The sequence below is a fragment of the Electrona antarctica genome, assembly GCF_951216825.1.
Source record: "Electrona antarctica genome assembly, chromosome: 2".
NCBI lineage: Eukaryota > Metazoa > Chordata > Actinopteri > Myctophiformes > Myctophidae > Electrona > Electrona antarctica.
In genome coordinates, this window is record NC_136807.1 from 10,754,275 (window position 1) to 10,768,010 (window position 13,736).

At 47.1% G+C, this 13,736-nt stretch overlaps 1 protein-coding gene across 1 annotated transcript in view; it reads left to right on the forward strand.

Annotated features, from left to right (window-relative positions):
* The window catches only part of LOC306918087 (uncharacterized protein), a 106,018-nt gene that overhangs the window by 23,539 nt on the left and 68,743 nt on the right, over positions 1-13,736 (forward strand). The window contains exon 2 of the mRNA XM_079496025.1: positions 9,624-9,787. Coding sequence (XP_079352151.1) covers positions 9,624-9,787 — 164 coding nt within the window. The remainder of the gene's footprint in view (positions 1-9,623; positions 9,788-13,736) is intronic.

Sequence of the window (13,736 nt, forward strand, 5' to 3'; positions counted from 1 at the left end):
ATTGTAGTTGATAGCCGCACCTGAATTGACAAGATGTGCCAGCGTGGGAGAGCTGAGACAAGGGTAACAGGGATTCAGTTACCTGGATGGTGTACAGATCGCACAGGACTTAAATGGCACTGGATGAACGGTCGTGCTAGGTGTAGGGCACCAGATGCTTGAACCTAGATCAAGGTTCAAGGTTGGACTTTATTGTTACATCTTGTGTACAGGTACATACGAGTAAAACCTATTTTTGTTTGGCCTCCTTACAGACGATGCAGCAGCATAGATAGCATAATATTCAAACAACAAAAAACACTGCAAGCACAGCAAACAAAGGGATAGAATAAAGAATACTAGAAAAATAGTAACACATGTGCATGTTTCCCTGTAGTAGCAAAGTTAGGTAAACTTTCGCCCTAGCTGGTTCTTATCAGTTCGTTCATGTATCTGATTGTTTGGGGAAAGAAGCTGTCTGTTTCCAGTGGCTTTGAGACTGTGAAAACGTTTTCCATGTGGCAGCATCTCAAACAGTCTGTGGTTGGGATGGCTTGGGTCCCTCATAATTCCACGAGCTTTGCCGACACAACGATCGTCATACAGGGCTTTGATGGGGGGGAGATCACATCCGCTGCACTGCACTCTTTGAATTTTTGCGTGTCCTTCACCAGGATCATCATCATCGTGGAACGCTGGAGTTTCAGTTGCTAAACATTTGCCCGGCAATTTTGGTGATACTTTGTACTGTTTTGCCTCAATGTATCCTCACTGCCACCTCCATCATCCAATCTGGATGAGTCTAACATGATGGGCAACAGGTGCATTGCCTCAAATACGGGGTGACTTCAACTCCTCTTTCGTATCTGTTTGACAGAGGAAACACTTCCTCCAATCAGTTTTAGTAGCAGAACATCTTGTGTTATACGGTTAAAGGCCAAGGGCTATATCCTTTTACCACCCAACCATACAAAACATCAAAGCACATTGAAATATGTTCAAGCATCTGGTGCCCTACACCTAGCCCGACCATTCATCCATTGCAAGTCCTGTGCGATCTGTACAACATCCAGGTAACTGAATCCCTGTTACCCTTGTCTCAGTTCTCCCACGCTGACACATCCTGTCAATTCAGGTGCAGCTATCAACTACAATGCTACAACTAACTAAACTTCTAGTTGAGATATATACAGGGGCTTATTAGATAGCATTTAGGACACTAAAGTATACAACAAACTACAGTGAGTACACCACTACAACAGTTAGTAAACCACAACTACAGCTAGTACGCTACAAGCAGACACTGAACCCCATGCTGAGTCTCACAGCAGTGATGTCACCAGTGTGTCCTGGTTGTGCTTTGACATCACTCTTATATACAAAATTACAAACCAATAGAGCTTGATCACAGCATTGATGTTGCCCTTCAACAATATCTTCGATCAGACAGCTTCCGAAAACGCTAATTTTGAGTTGCGTAATAGCCGCCATCTTGAAAACTGGCGGCCATATTGGAATTAAATTGACACCATTCTTACAGTTCTTACAGTCAGAATACATTCATTTTGATGTTTGGATCAATGTGTGGATCACACATTTCTGTTCATTAAAGTTTTACTTGTTCATTTGACGAGGTGGCCATCTTGAAAACTGGCAGCCATCTTGGATTTTCAGCTGTATAATGTACTTTTCTTAGAAAGTACATCCTGGACATCATTTGTGCCAAATATGGTGCTTGTACCACCAAGTGAAGGTTTATAATGGAATATGGACTTAATCTGCCTCACCTTATCGTTTAATTCCCATTGTATCATCATAATATAATAATTTTGATGTTCAAATTCAGAATTGGATTTCTCATACTCAGAAACATATATTTTGATGTAAAGGCCATCAAAATAGGATTTTAAAGCTCAATATAGCTCAAACACTGTTTAAAACCACCTCAAATGGCGGCCATCTTGAAAAATGGTGTCCATTTTGTTTTTTCAAGTGGACAACGTACTTTTCTGAGAGAGTAGGTTCCGAAGCACTTGTGTGCCAATTTTGGTGCTTGTATGATCAAGTGAACGATTCTTATGATATATTGACTTAATCTGCTCCACTATAATAGGAGGAGAATTGGCACCTGAAAGAGCAATCTTATACAGCTCAAACACAGCATGCTGGGGTTTTTTAGAACATATATAATTCGTATACTTGCCAATCCGTCACAACGTGTTTATCCTACCCATTTATTCCTCACTAGCTAGCATAATGCCGGCTTAGATAACCATATAACGTGCCATGCACTGATAAATGAATGGCATTGTACGACTGTGGCTTGAGTATCTGTACTGAGCTTTGTTTATTTATTTACTTTGTCTGCACATTTTGTCTGCACTGCAAAATGCAAATACTGTATTTTGGAATTTCTTCAAACACAGCATGGCATATGAAGCTATAACAAAAAAAATAAAACATTGCATGGATGCACCTGCGGGACGTATCCTCATTCATGTATCCCAAGGTCATCAGGGTTTCGGGTCTCTCAAACATCATACCCCTCACTCAGGTGACCCAGCCGGGGTGATCAAGTCCCGACTTACGTCCCAGTAGCTACCCTATCAGTCCCATTAGGGGACCAAGGCCACACAATCCGTTGCTCCGAAACTACTCTGCCAGGGCTGGGAGGTACGCTTCTGGCGCGTGGAAGGACTAGGCTCTGTGGGTTGACTCCTGTCCGGGCCCCTCCACAGTACAGTACAGTACAGTACAGTACAGTACAGTACAGTACAGTACAGTACAGTACAGTACAGTACAGTACAGTACAGTATTTGTGCAGCCTGATGGCTATACTGGCACAAAGAACTGACCAAGTCACTTTGTGGGATCAATAGGGGGACATTTTGTGTGTGTGTGTGTGTGTGTGTGTGTGTGTGTGTGTGTGTGTGTGTGTGTGTGTGTGTGTGTGTGTGTGTGTGTGTGTGTGTGTGTGTGTGTGTGTGTGTGTGTGCGTTGCTCCTCATTCCCACTAGCACATGATAGACCACTGCACTGTACTTAAGTACCATTTTGAGGTATTTGTACTTGAGTATTTCCAATTTCCAGTACTTTTACTTCTACTCCACTACTTGATACACTTTTACTTTAGTAACAAATGTACTCTCATGACGCACACTTCATGAGAGTGTAGGAACGAAGATGCTGTTTATTTGCAGGCAACACTCCTTCAAAGTGCATACCATTCAACAATATTCCTGTAGCCATACCTGCCAACATTCCTGCGTTACGCGTGAGTCTCCTGATTATCAACGCCCGCTCCCACTGTCTTTGAGGGGCTCTAGCCCCTCCTATTTGTGTAAACACAAACACTGAATGCCATTGACAATGAATGTCCAGTTTTGAGTGTTTGTGTAAACACAAGCATTGAATGCCATCTATATCTATAACTATAAATGCACCAAGTCTCTCTGTGTGTGTATACGTTTGTAATCCACGCAACTCGAGAACCGTTCGCCTCACTGACGTCAAATCTGACACACGCGTTCCGCACCCCCGCAGGGGAGTGTAGTGCCCGGTGTCGAGTCGGTCGGACCCACGGTTGTCCAGAACCGTCACAAAAGGCCTCTGCCCGGGCTCTGTGGACATGGGGCCCCTGCCCAGGGTCCATATGGAGCTGGCCTGTTCTGACATCACAACACTATATTTTGGCATGACTGACACAGAACTCCATATACAGTATATAGGAATAAAGGGACACAGAGAGACACATACAGTACAGGAATCCCCATATATGGGCATAAAAGGGACACAGACGGAAGGGTGGAACAGGTACTCATGCCTGACAAAGAACTCCATGTATGGGCACAAAAGCCTCTGCCCGCCAGTGCCCGGGCTCTGGACCTGATCACCCCTACAGTATATCTCCATAATAATTATGGATCTGCAACAAGGGCACCGCTCTATAGTTGACAATGAATGGCCAGTTTTCAGGGTTTGTGTAAACACAACCATTGAAGACAAAAGTCAGGACGCAAATTGTGATTGGCCGGAATGAGATGATGTATGATGATAAAAGCGCCACTCACTTCACACGGGTGTGATTGTTGAGGGGCTCCTATATATACAGGTTCAATGTTTGTTTTAAAAACGCCATTGACAATGAAGGGAAAATGTACGTCATCTTGTCCCTAACGCAAACATTACATGCTATTAACAATCACCGTTTGTTTTACATCACCATTACATCACCTAATCATAGCAACATGAGTTAGACTAATAGATTATAATATATTAGCGCCCCTCACTTCACATGGGTGTGATTTGTATTCTATTAATCTGTAGTGTATAGCGGGGGCTTGGCCTGTTTTAACTACTCCCCGTTGGTTAAACCAGGCTACTTGAGGGTAGGCCATTCGCCCATATACCCCAGATAATGACCCTCTCTGGTTTGTGTGGAATATGAGTCAATTTTACTCAACAACGCTGGAGTGGAGAGCCTTTCATTTTCTTAACCGAACAAAAAGTTATAATGGGTTTCCGCCACCAAATGAGCCGGAGCATGGCACAGGAGTGCTGCGTGTTCTCCCAGTCTTTGTGCAGAGAGTGATGGTCGGGCCTACATAGTGTTCCCCATTCACCCACTGTCAGTACTGGCCATTGTGTTCCACAAGAGCTTTAATTACATTTGGAGGGTGTAGGCAGGGGGGGGGGGGGGGGGGGGGGGGCAGTCACCATGACATGAAGGCCTGAACAGAAAGCTAACCCAGCACTGCAAATTACTGTCAGTCAGTCTCTCTCTCTGTGTGTGTGTGTGTGTGTGTGTGTGTGTGTGTGTGTGTGTGTGTGTGTGTGTGTGTGTGTGTGTGTGTGTGTGTGTGTGTGTGTGTGTGTGTGTGTGTGTACTGTTGGTCTGTATTTGGTCTATGTACTTGCTTGTCTGGCTGTCATTCAATGTGTCAGCATTGACAATGCGCAAAGTGTGTGTGTATGTGTGCGTGCGTGCGTATGTGCGTGCGTGCGTGCGTGCGTGCGTGCGTGCGTGCGTGCGTGCGTGCGTGTGCGTACAGTATGTACAAGAATGAATGTGAATGTCTGGAGGAACTGGCGTGCCCTCACTCATATGCCAGCGTGCCCTCATAAATCTTGTGTTATGCTGCATATCTAATTCTTCGTCCATCCACTCAAACATACTGCGTGACTCAGCAGAAGCTATAGCCATTCCCAAAATGTTCACACTACTGCCCTTCTGACAAGACACGCAGCCCCTCCTCCTCCCCCACCAGTCTGTCCCCCAGCAGCCCCTCCTCCTCCCCCACCAGTCTGTCCCCCAGCAGCCCCTCCTCCTCCTCCACCAGTCTGTCCCCCAGCAGCCCCTCCTCCCCCCCCACCAGTCTGTCCTCCACCACCAGCCCCTCCTCCTCCTCCACCAGTCTGACCTCCACCAGCCCCTCCTCCTCCTCCACCAGTCTGTCCCCCACCAGCCCCTCCTCCTCCACCACCAGTCTGTCCCCCAGCAGCCCCTCCTCCTCCACCACCAGTCTGTCCCCCAGCAGCCCCTCCTCCTCCACCACCAGTCTGTCCCCCAGCAGCCCCTCCTCCTCCACCACCAGTCTGTCCCCCCAGCAGCCCCTCCTCCTCCACCACCAGTCTGACCTCCACCAGCCCCTCCTCCTCCTCCACCAGTCTGTCCTCCACCAGCCCCTCCTCCTCCACCACCAGTCTGTCCCCCAGCAGCCCCTCCTCCTCCACCACCAGTCTGTCCCCCAGCAGCCCCTCCTCCTCCACCACCAGTCTGTCCCCAGCAGCCCCTCCTCCTCCACCACCAGTCTGTCCCCCCAGCAGCCCCTCCTCCTCCACCACCAGTCTGACCTCCACCAGCCCCTCCTCCTCCTCCACCAGTCTGTCCTCCACCAGCCCCTCCTCCTCCACCACCAGTCTGTCCCCCAGCAGCCCCTCCTCCTCCACCACCAGTCTGTCCCCCAGCAGCCCCTCCTCCTCCACCACCAGTCTGTCCCCCAGCAGCCCCTCCTCCTCCACCACCAGTCTGTCCCCCCAGCAGCCCCTCCTCCTCCACCACCAGTCTGACCTCCACCAGCCCCTCCTCCTCCTCCACCAGCCTGTCCTCCACCAGCCCCTCCTCCTCCTCCACCAGTCTGTCCCCCACCAGCCCCTCCTCCTCCCCCACCAGTCTGTCCCCCACCTGGGTTGTTCTGGAGCCCCTCCTCCTCCCCCCCCAGTCTGTCCCCCACCGACACCCCTCCTCCTCCCCCACCAGTCTGTCCCCCACCTGGGTTGTTCTGGAGCCCCTCCTCCTCCCCCCCCAGTCTGTCCCCCACCGACACCCCTCCTCCTCCACCATCCAGTCTGTCCCCCACCTGGGTTGTTCTGGAGCCCCTCCTCATCCCCCCCCAGTCTGTCCCCCAGCAGCCCCTCCTCCTCCACCACCAGTCTGTCCCCCACCTGGGTTGTTCTGGAGCCCCTCCTCCTCCACCACCAGTCTGTCCCCCACCAGCCCCTCCTCCTCCCCCACCAGTCTGTCCCCCACCTGGGTTGTTCTGGAGCCCCTCCTCCTCCACCACCAGTCTGTCCCCCACCTGGGTTGTTCTGGAGCCCCTCCTCCTCCACCACCAGTCTGTCCCCCACCTGGGTTGTTCTGGAGCCCCTCCTCCTCCACCACCAGTCTGTCCCCCACCTGGGTTGTTCTGGAGCCCCTCCTCCTCCACCACCAGTCTGTCCCCCACCTGGGTTGTTCTGGAGCCCCTCCTCCTCCACCACCAGTCTGTCCCCCACCTGGGTTGTTCTGGAGGAAAGGAATGCAAGGACTACGAGATGCTGACACTGTCTCAGTGGCCCAGTGACTCTCACTGTGGAAATAACCCATTAAGACCATGATGTGACCAGATTCTACAAAATGTCTTCTCAATCCTCAGTTTAAAAAAAATATATATACCTATGTTTCTATATCAGTGGCGCTATATATTTCATGTCAAGTAGCCCGAAATGATATGCAATTGGCCGCCGACCCCCATCTCAAAGTATGTTGTTCCATCCATGGACCCATGCATGCACAGAAGCAACGATATATAAGTTAAAAACGTTTGCTGCGAAAGAATATATATTCAAAGATTTGTGCCACATTTTCACAATACAAAAAAAAAAAAAGCAGATCTACTAGGTGGCGCGTTATGAGCTTGTAGATCTGCTATTTTTCAACAGCTATTAAAGTTTAAAGTCACGGTTAAAGTGGTTAAAAGCCAAGGCGATACATTATGCGTCCTAACGGGTCTAAATGGGATAATTGAGTTGACCAGGGAAGGAGGGGGGGAAGGAGGGAGGGAGGTAGCAACAGCCACCAACAACAACACCCCCCCTCCACCCCCCCTTCACAGGTTCTTGGCTGCCGTCCAATTACAGCCCAGCAGCAGCCCTGGCATGGCTTCCTCCAGAACCCCCCAATTATGGCCAACACAGTGGGGCTGGTCGGAGTAGCTGTCACCCTAGCTCTCTCCGCAGCTTCTTGTAGACTCTATACCTGGGAGATAAATGGGCCCTTGAGGGTCATATTTATATATGGTTAAGACTCAGGGTTCTAGGGGCGCCCGCTGGCCAAGTGGTCCAGTCCAGGCGCATGCTGCCACATATAGGCTCCGGCCTGACAGCGCGCCGCGTGTTCGAGTCCCGTTTATGACGACCTTTGCTGCATGTCTCTCCCCTCTCTCCCTCTTACCTGTCACTTGTATCTATCAATAAAGGCAGAAAAGCCTACAAGAAACCTTAAAATAAAATAAAAATACTCAGTCTACAGTGTCTACAGTCTACAGTGTATAAATACACTGTATGATTTAGACCCTTCCAGATCTCCTTTCTGTCCTCTCTGCATTAACCAATTCAGGCCTACTTTATACTTTGACGTATGAGGTGATGCCGCAAAAATAGGAATTTACCAGCTCACAATGCGTCACACACATTGTGCAGCTTTATTTTAAATATTTTCTTTTTCAGTTGTTTGAACATTTCTGAAAACAGAAACACATTTAAAATGAAAAACAATGTTTCACCTATATAGCCTAAAGACATGCCCCAAGTGTTGTAAAAAGCAACATAAAGTGGAGAGAAGCGTGTAACTTGCTGCCAACTGGATGACATCACACATCCACACGTGCACAAACCAATAACATCCTGGGAGCTGATTAATCGCTGCAATCAAGGTCCAACCTTTTCACATGTAAATAGGACCTGGCTCCACATGACTATATACAGTACATATCCCTGGGGATGTGAATTAATTTAACAGTTCCTGTGCGGCAAGAACGCACACAGGAACCGTGCTAGAATTTACATCTTCATCAAAGATGTTTTATTTCTTTGATTTGCATTTCTCTCCCATTGTTTTTGTTCACCCTGCTATTGAACAAGATCTTTTCTGTCATGGCCTGAGGAGTCTTGAGATTTATTTATATTTTTTGTATCAAGCATAATTTGATCATTTGCTACATGTTGTTGTATATTATTGTGTAGTTATATACGTACTTATTCTTTATCCCTAAGTCACCGGTTTATTCGTCCACTGGGAAACATTCCCGACGTTTTTTGATTGATTCGTTCATTTCCAAGTCCCCACTCGGCCCTAAAGCGATGCTCTCGCTCTCTTTTCATACACGGCACAAAGCACTCATCAGAGAACAGTGCAGCACTTGTCACAGCAGCAAGATATTATTCAAAACATGCCTTACTAATGGCTACAATCTGGGTCAGGGCTGTTTGGACTCTGTTTGTGGAGAGCGAGACTTTAGAAAGAACGTGATGGTTTTATTGTGCACTGCCTCATGTTCATTGCTATTGACTTTCTTTTTTCCAGGTAGGGGAGTGTATGTTATAGGCTAGTTCAAGTGCCACTTTAGTGCTTGTGTGTGCATGTGTATGAGCAAAATTAAATGTGTATGACTCTATATGCAGTGAGAGCTTTTGCTTTGCATGTAAAGTGCCCTGGACAGCGCCTCTGCATCAAAATATAGGCCAGGTACCTTGGAGAGCTTATAGCTTTCGCCAAGCAGCATGGACAACGCTCTCAAGTCTAAAACATGAATGTAATGTATGATTATGCATGCTGTATTGGCTGAGTTTGCATTTGTCAGGAATTATGCAACACATACTGTGGATTTATGTAAGCAATGTGATTGGTCAAATATGTTTACCAACTACATACTTTAAATTAAAGGTAGTTGTGCATTAACCCATTTTGGGCGGGAACCCCTTTTGGTGTTAGCATTATGTTATGCTTTAGCTATTGAAAAATAGCAGACCTACAAGCTCGTAGCGCGCCACTCGGTGGCGCGCTATGAGCTTGTAGATCTGCTATTTTTTAATAGCAGATCTACTTTACTATCTATTTTTTGAAAATTCGAAGAACGACATAGCTGTTGCCCCCGCGACCCGACTACGGATAAGCGGTTGAAGATGAATGGTTATATGTGTGTCTGGCATTTGCATGTCTCAATGAACTAGCGCTGCGCTGGATTTAAAAAAAAATCTTGTGTAAACTATATTGTCTATTTCTCGCTTCAAATGTTTTCAAAAACATTCTTGAGAGCAATGTTTAGTTAAACCTTAAACATCTCTCTCTCTCTCTCTCTCTCTCTCTCTCTCTCTCTCTCTCTCAGACGTGGAGCAGATGGCCATCGATTGGCTGACGGGTAACGTGTATTTCGTGGACGACGTGGACGACCGTATCTTCGTGTGCGACCGGGACGGTCAGAACCTGTGTGACCCTGTTGGACCAGGAGCTGTACAACCCCAAGGGGATCGCCCTGGACCCCACCATGGGGTGAGCACGCACACACACACACACTGGACCCCACCATCAGAGTATTTGACACAGAGACCAACCACTGGCTGGACACGCGCACACACACACACACACACACACACACACACACACACACACACACACACACACACACACACACACACACACACACACACACACACACACACACACCCTGTTGGACCAGGAGCTGTACAACCCCAAGGGCATCGCCCTGGACCCCACCATGGGGTGCACACGCACGCACGCACGCACGCACGCACGCACGCACGCACGCACGCACACGCACGCACGCACGCACGCACGCACGCACGCACGCACACGCACGTGCACACACACACACACACACACACACGACACACACACACACTGGACCCTACCATGGGGTGAGCAAAAAAAGGCAGGGTTCAACACTTTTTGTTTTCTATTTCTTCTCAATAATTATTCGATCCCAAAACATTGTGTTTGTTGTCATGATTTGTCACAACTCCAGACGTAAAGGTCTTTAAATAAATACTTTTTGAAACGTCTGAGGAAAATGAACAGGGAATTATTTCCTGGGCCTGGCGTCGTTCTGAAAGGGGGCGGGACTGCGATGCTCTATACCTGATCCGCCCACGCCCCCAGTAAGGCTGTCCAACGTTGAAGCTGCCACTACCTACTGGCCAAATGTGGAATTGCAGCACTTTCATGGAGGTGGACGGACGTTCATGACGTCACGTGCGTCATCCCAGGGCCTCAAAATTGAGGTCCGGGGCTAGGCTAGGCTAAACTTCCGCTCGCTCGAGCCATTGAGTTATAATTATACTTCTGGCAGTCTTCCGGGTGCTTCAAAACGCCACTGAGCAACTTCTATTGAAATTAATAGCGGGGGGGGGGGGGGGGACAAACGCTCCGGTTCGGTCTCTATCCTTGTATTACTCTATGGATCCACCTCACCTGGTCCTGAAATGGACTTGATTGCTGATGCCAGCTGGTCAGCTCAGCCACGCCCAAATATGGGCTCCCTGATGTCATACTTAGATGTGACATCACCGTTATGACACGATTCAATCCATCCAGCATGATAAAAAGCACTGCAGCCTCAGAAAGAGTCTCGGTTGAATAAAGCTTCCTGTAATCTACAGACGTTCTTGCTTTCTCCAAGACTCAACTCTTTACCACAGATCTCTTCAAGACTGTTATCTTCAAGACTGTTATCTTCAAGACTGTTACCTTCAAGACTGTTATCTTCAAGACTGTTATCTTCAAGACTACTCCGGCCAAGATTCAAAGAGCTCTAGAATCTAGAAGTGTACCTCATTGGCTCTCCTTTTCTTTTCGATTGAGCTCTTCGTTCTTCAACAGAGCAGGAAACCAACAGCTTTACTTCAGTTCACCATCAACTGTCGTGTTAAGAAATGTTTTCCTGGACGTTGCATCAGAAAGGATCCCCAAAGGAACATGGTGCTGCTGTAGCGGTGAGACACGAGCTGTACTACTTTAGAAGGAGGGGTGATACGAAAATAAGAAGAATGATTGGTGTGCAGGTCTTCAACACACTGACTTTACGCTGGAAGAGGTTGACCAACATGAGAACTGCAAGAGGAGAACCTCACTTACCCTCCAGGCGCTGCGGCTTCACAGCTGTGCTGATTGAAGATACTGTCTACTTCTGGGGAGGGGGAGAGTACTGCTACCTGCTGTATGCATTTGATGTCGCCGCCCGCACATGGTTTACACCACAGGTTTCTGGGACTGCTCCAAAGGGGAGGTACTACCACTCAGCCTGTGTGTTGGGGAAGGTCATGTTTATCCATGGAGGATTGACCATGAAGGGGACAATGTACAATGACATGTACAAGTTGGACACCAGCACAATGGTCTGGTGTTTAATTAAAATCAGGGGAACTCCACCTCCTTATTCATATGGTCACTCTGCCACCATCATCGGCACAAAGATGTTTGTATTTGGGAGTAATGATTATTACAAGTACTACAACTACAACACCATCAGAGTGTTTGACACAGAGACCAACCACTGGCTGGACACGCCTTTTGCACAGCTTCTTCCAGAAGGACGCAGGAGTCATTCAGCCTTTAGCTACAATGGAGAGCTGTACATATTTGGTGGTTACAACAATGACCACAGTGACTACGATAAACAGTACTTCAATGATGTGTGGAAATTCGGTCCAGAGACCTTCTCCTGGAAGAGGGTTGAGCCCAAGGGGAGAGGCCCGTCTCCGACGTCTGGGATGTGCTGTTGCATGCTGGGAGATCGCATCATCCTCTTTGGAGGAGACAAAACACCTGATGACCTGTATGTCTTGGACTTAAGTCCTAGTCTGAAGACGTTGTGTAAGCTAGAAGTTATTCAGTACGGTCTGGAGCAGTCTGGACTCCCACACAACATCAGGTGGGAACTGCCATGACTACCAACAGCCAAAAGGAACTGGCAGCCATGACTAGCAACAGCCAATAGGAACTGGCAGCCAGGACTACCAACGGCCAATAGGAACTGGCAGCCACGGCTACCAACTAGTGTTGTAGTCGAGTCCACCTAAAGCGAGTACACGTCAAGGACAAGTCCGAGAGTGGGTCGCGTCCGAGTCGAGACAGCGGCCCAACTGAGAATACAATATAACATGAAATACTTCTACTGTATACAATACTTCTACTGTATGAAATACTTCTACTGTATAAAATACAGCAGTTAATTGGCACATGGACAGTAAATCAATGCTATCACCTGCGTGGCGTCATCATCCTCCGATGACAACGCGTCGCGACAGTTCCCTCGCCAACGCTTCTCTGTTAAAGGGGAATTTCTTCCTAACCGTTTTGTTTTTACAAAATCATGTTGATAATATGTATATTGACCAAAAAATAATAATTACAAAAATAATAAACATATAGGGCGCTGGTCCTTTAAGAAAGGAGGAGGGGTCTAACGTCAGCTCACGTAGACCAGGAAGAGTGCAGCAACAACACTGCATGGACTAACCTGTCATATCATCTACAACAGATGTAAACAAAAAAACTAAAACAAATCGCGCGATTGAATAAGAGTTCTAGCGCTTGATCCACCCGGACGGTAAATCCGCTAATTTGATATGGAAGGTTCGGCATGTTTTTTTGTTTTTTTTTTTGTATCAGTGAGGAATGGATGTGTCTTCATTATACGGTAAGAAAACAGCTTGTGCGAAACTCCCCTTTAATCCCGTACTAGTCTTTTTTTTATTTTTTTTGCCCACCAAAGCAATCAGATATGAATTTGTTTCTGAGCCATGATGCTGTAAAGTCGGTCGGTAATTGTTCAGATTTATAGCTAGAAACATAGATTTTTCAGAAAACTGTCATTTTCAAACAGACATTTTTAGAATCTGATCTCAGGTCAAAATGGGTTAATAACAAATTTGGTTTATTCAACCATTAATGGTTGAATGAATGGTTATTTTGAAATAGACACGTATCTATATTACGGCAGCCAATGATCACAACACATCATTTGAACAATAAACTCCCTGGATTACACAATTATTGCTGGTATTAAAGTGAAGCACACAATATTCTGTAACTGTGAAATCGTGAAAAGAGAACTATCTTGTGATTTTACACAATGTGAATGAGATGAATTTCAGGCATGTTATATTGGAAAATAGTATTACACAGAATCTATGTAGTGTTTTTCTGCTCTTCCGTATCTTGTCTATAATTTGCACATCTTGTATCTTTTCTGTTTTGGTTGAGACTGAATTATGGACCCTTTTTGCATCCAGATGACACCAACTTTTAGGCCTATAAAGAAATGTAATACCAATCCAATGGATAGTGTTGAGAGAATGTCACCACTGCCTCCACAGTGTTTGTTGTTGTTTGCAAGAGGCACAGGCACCTTTTATACACAGAGGTGGCCTTAAGCATATGGGTCCCATTTCAAGCGCTAATGTGGTTCTTGGCTGGCTAT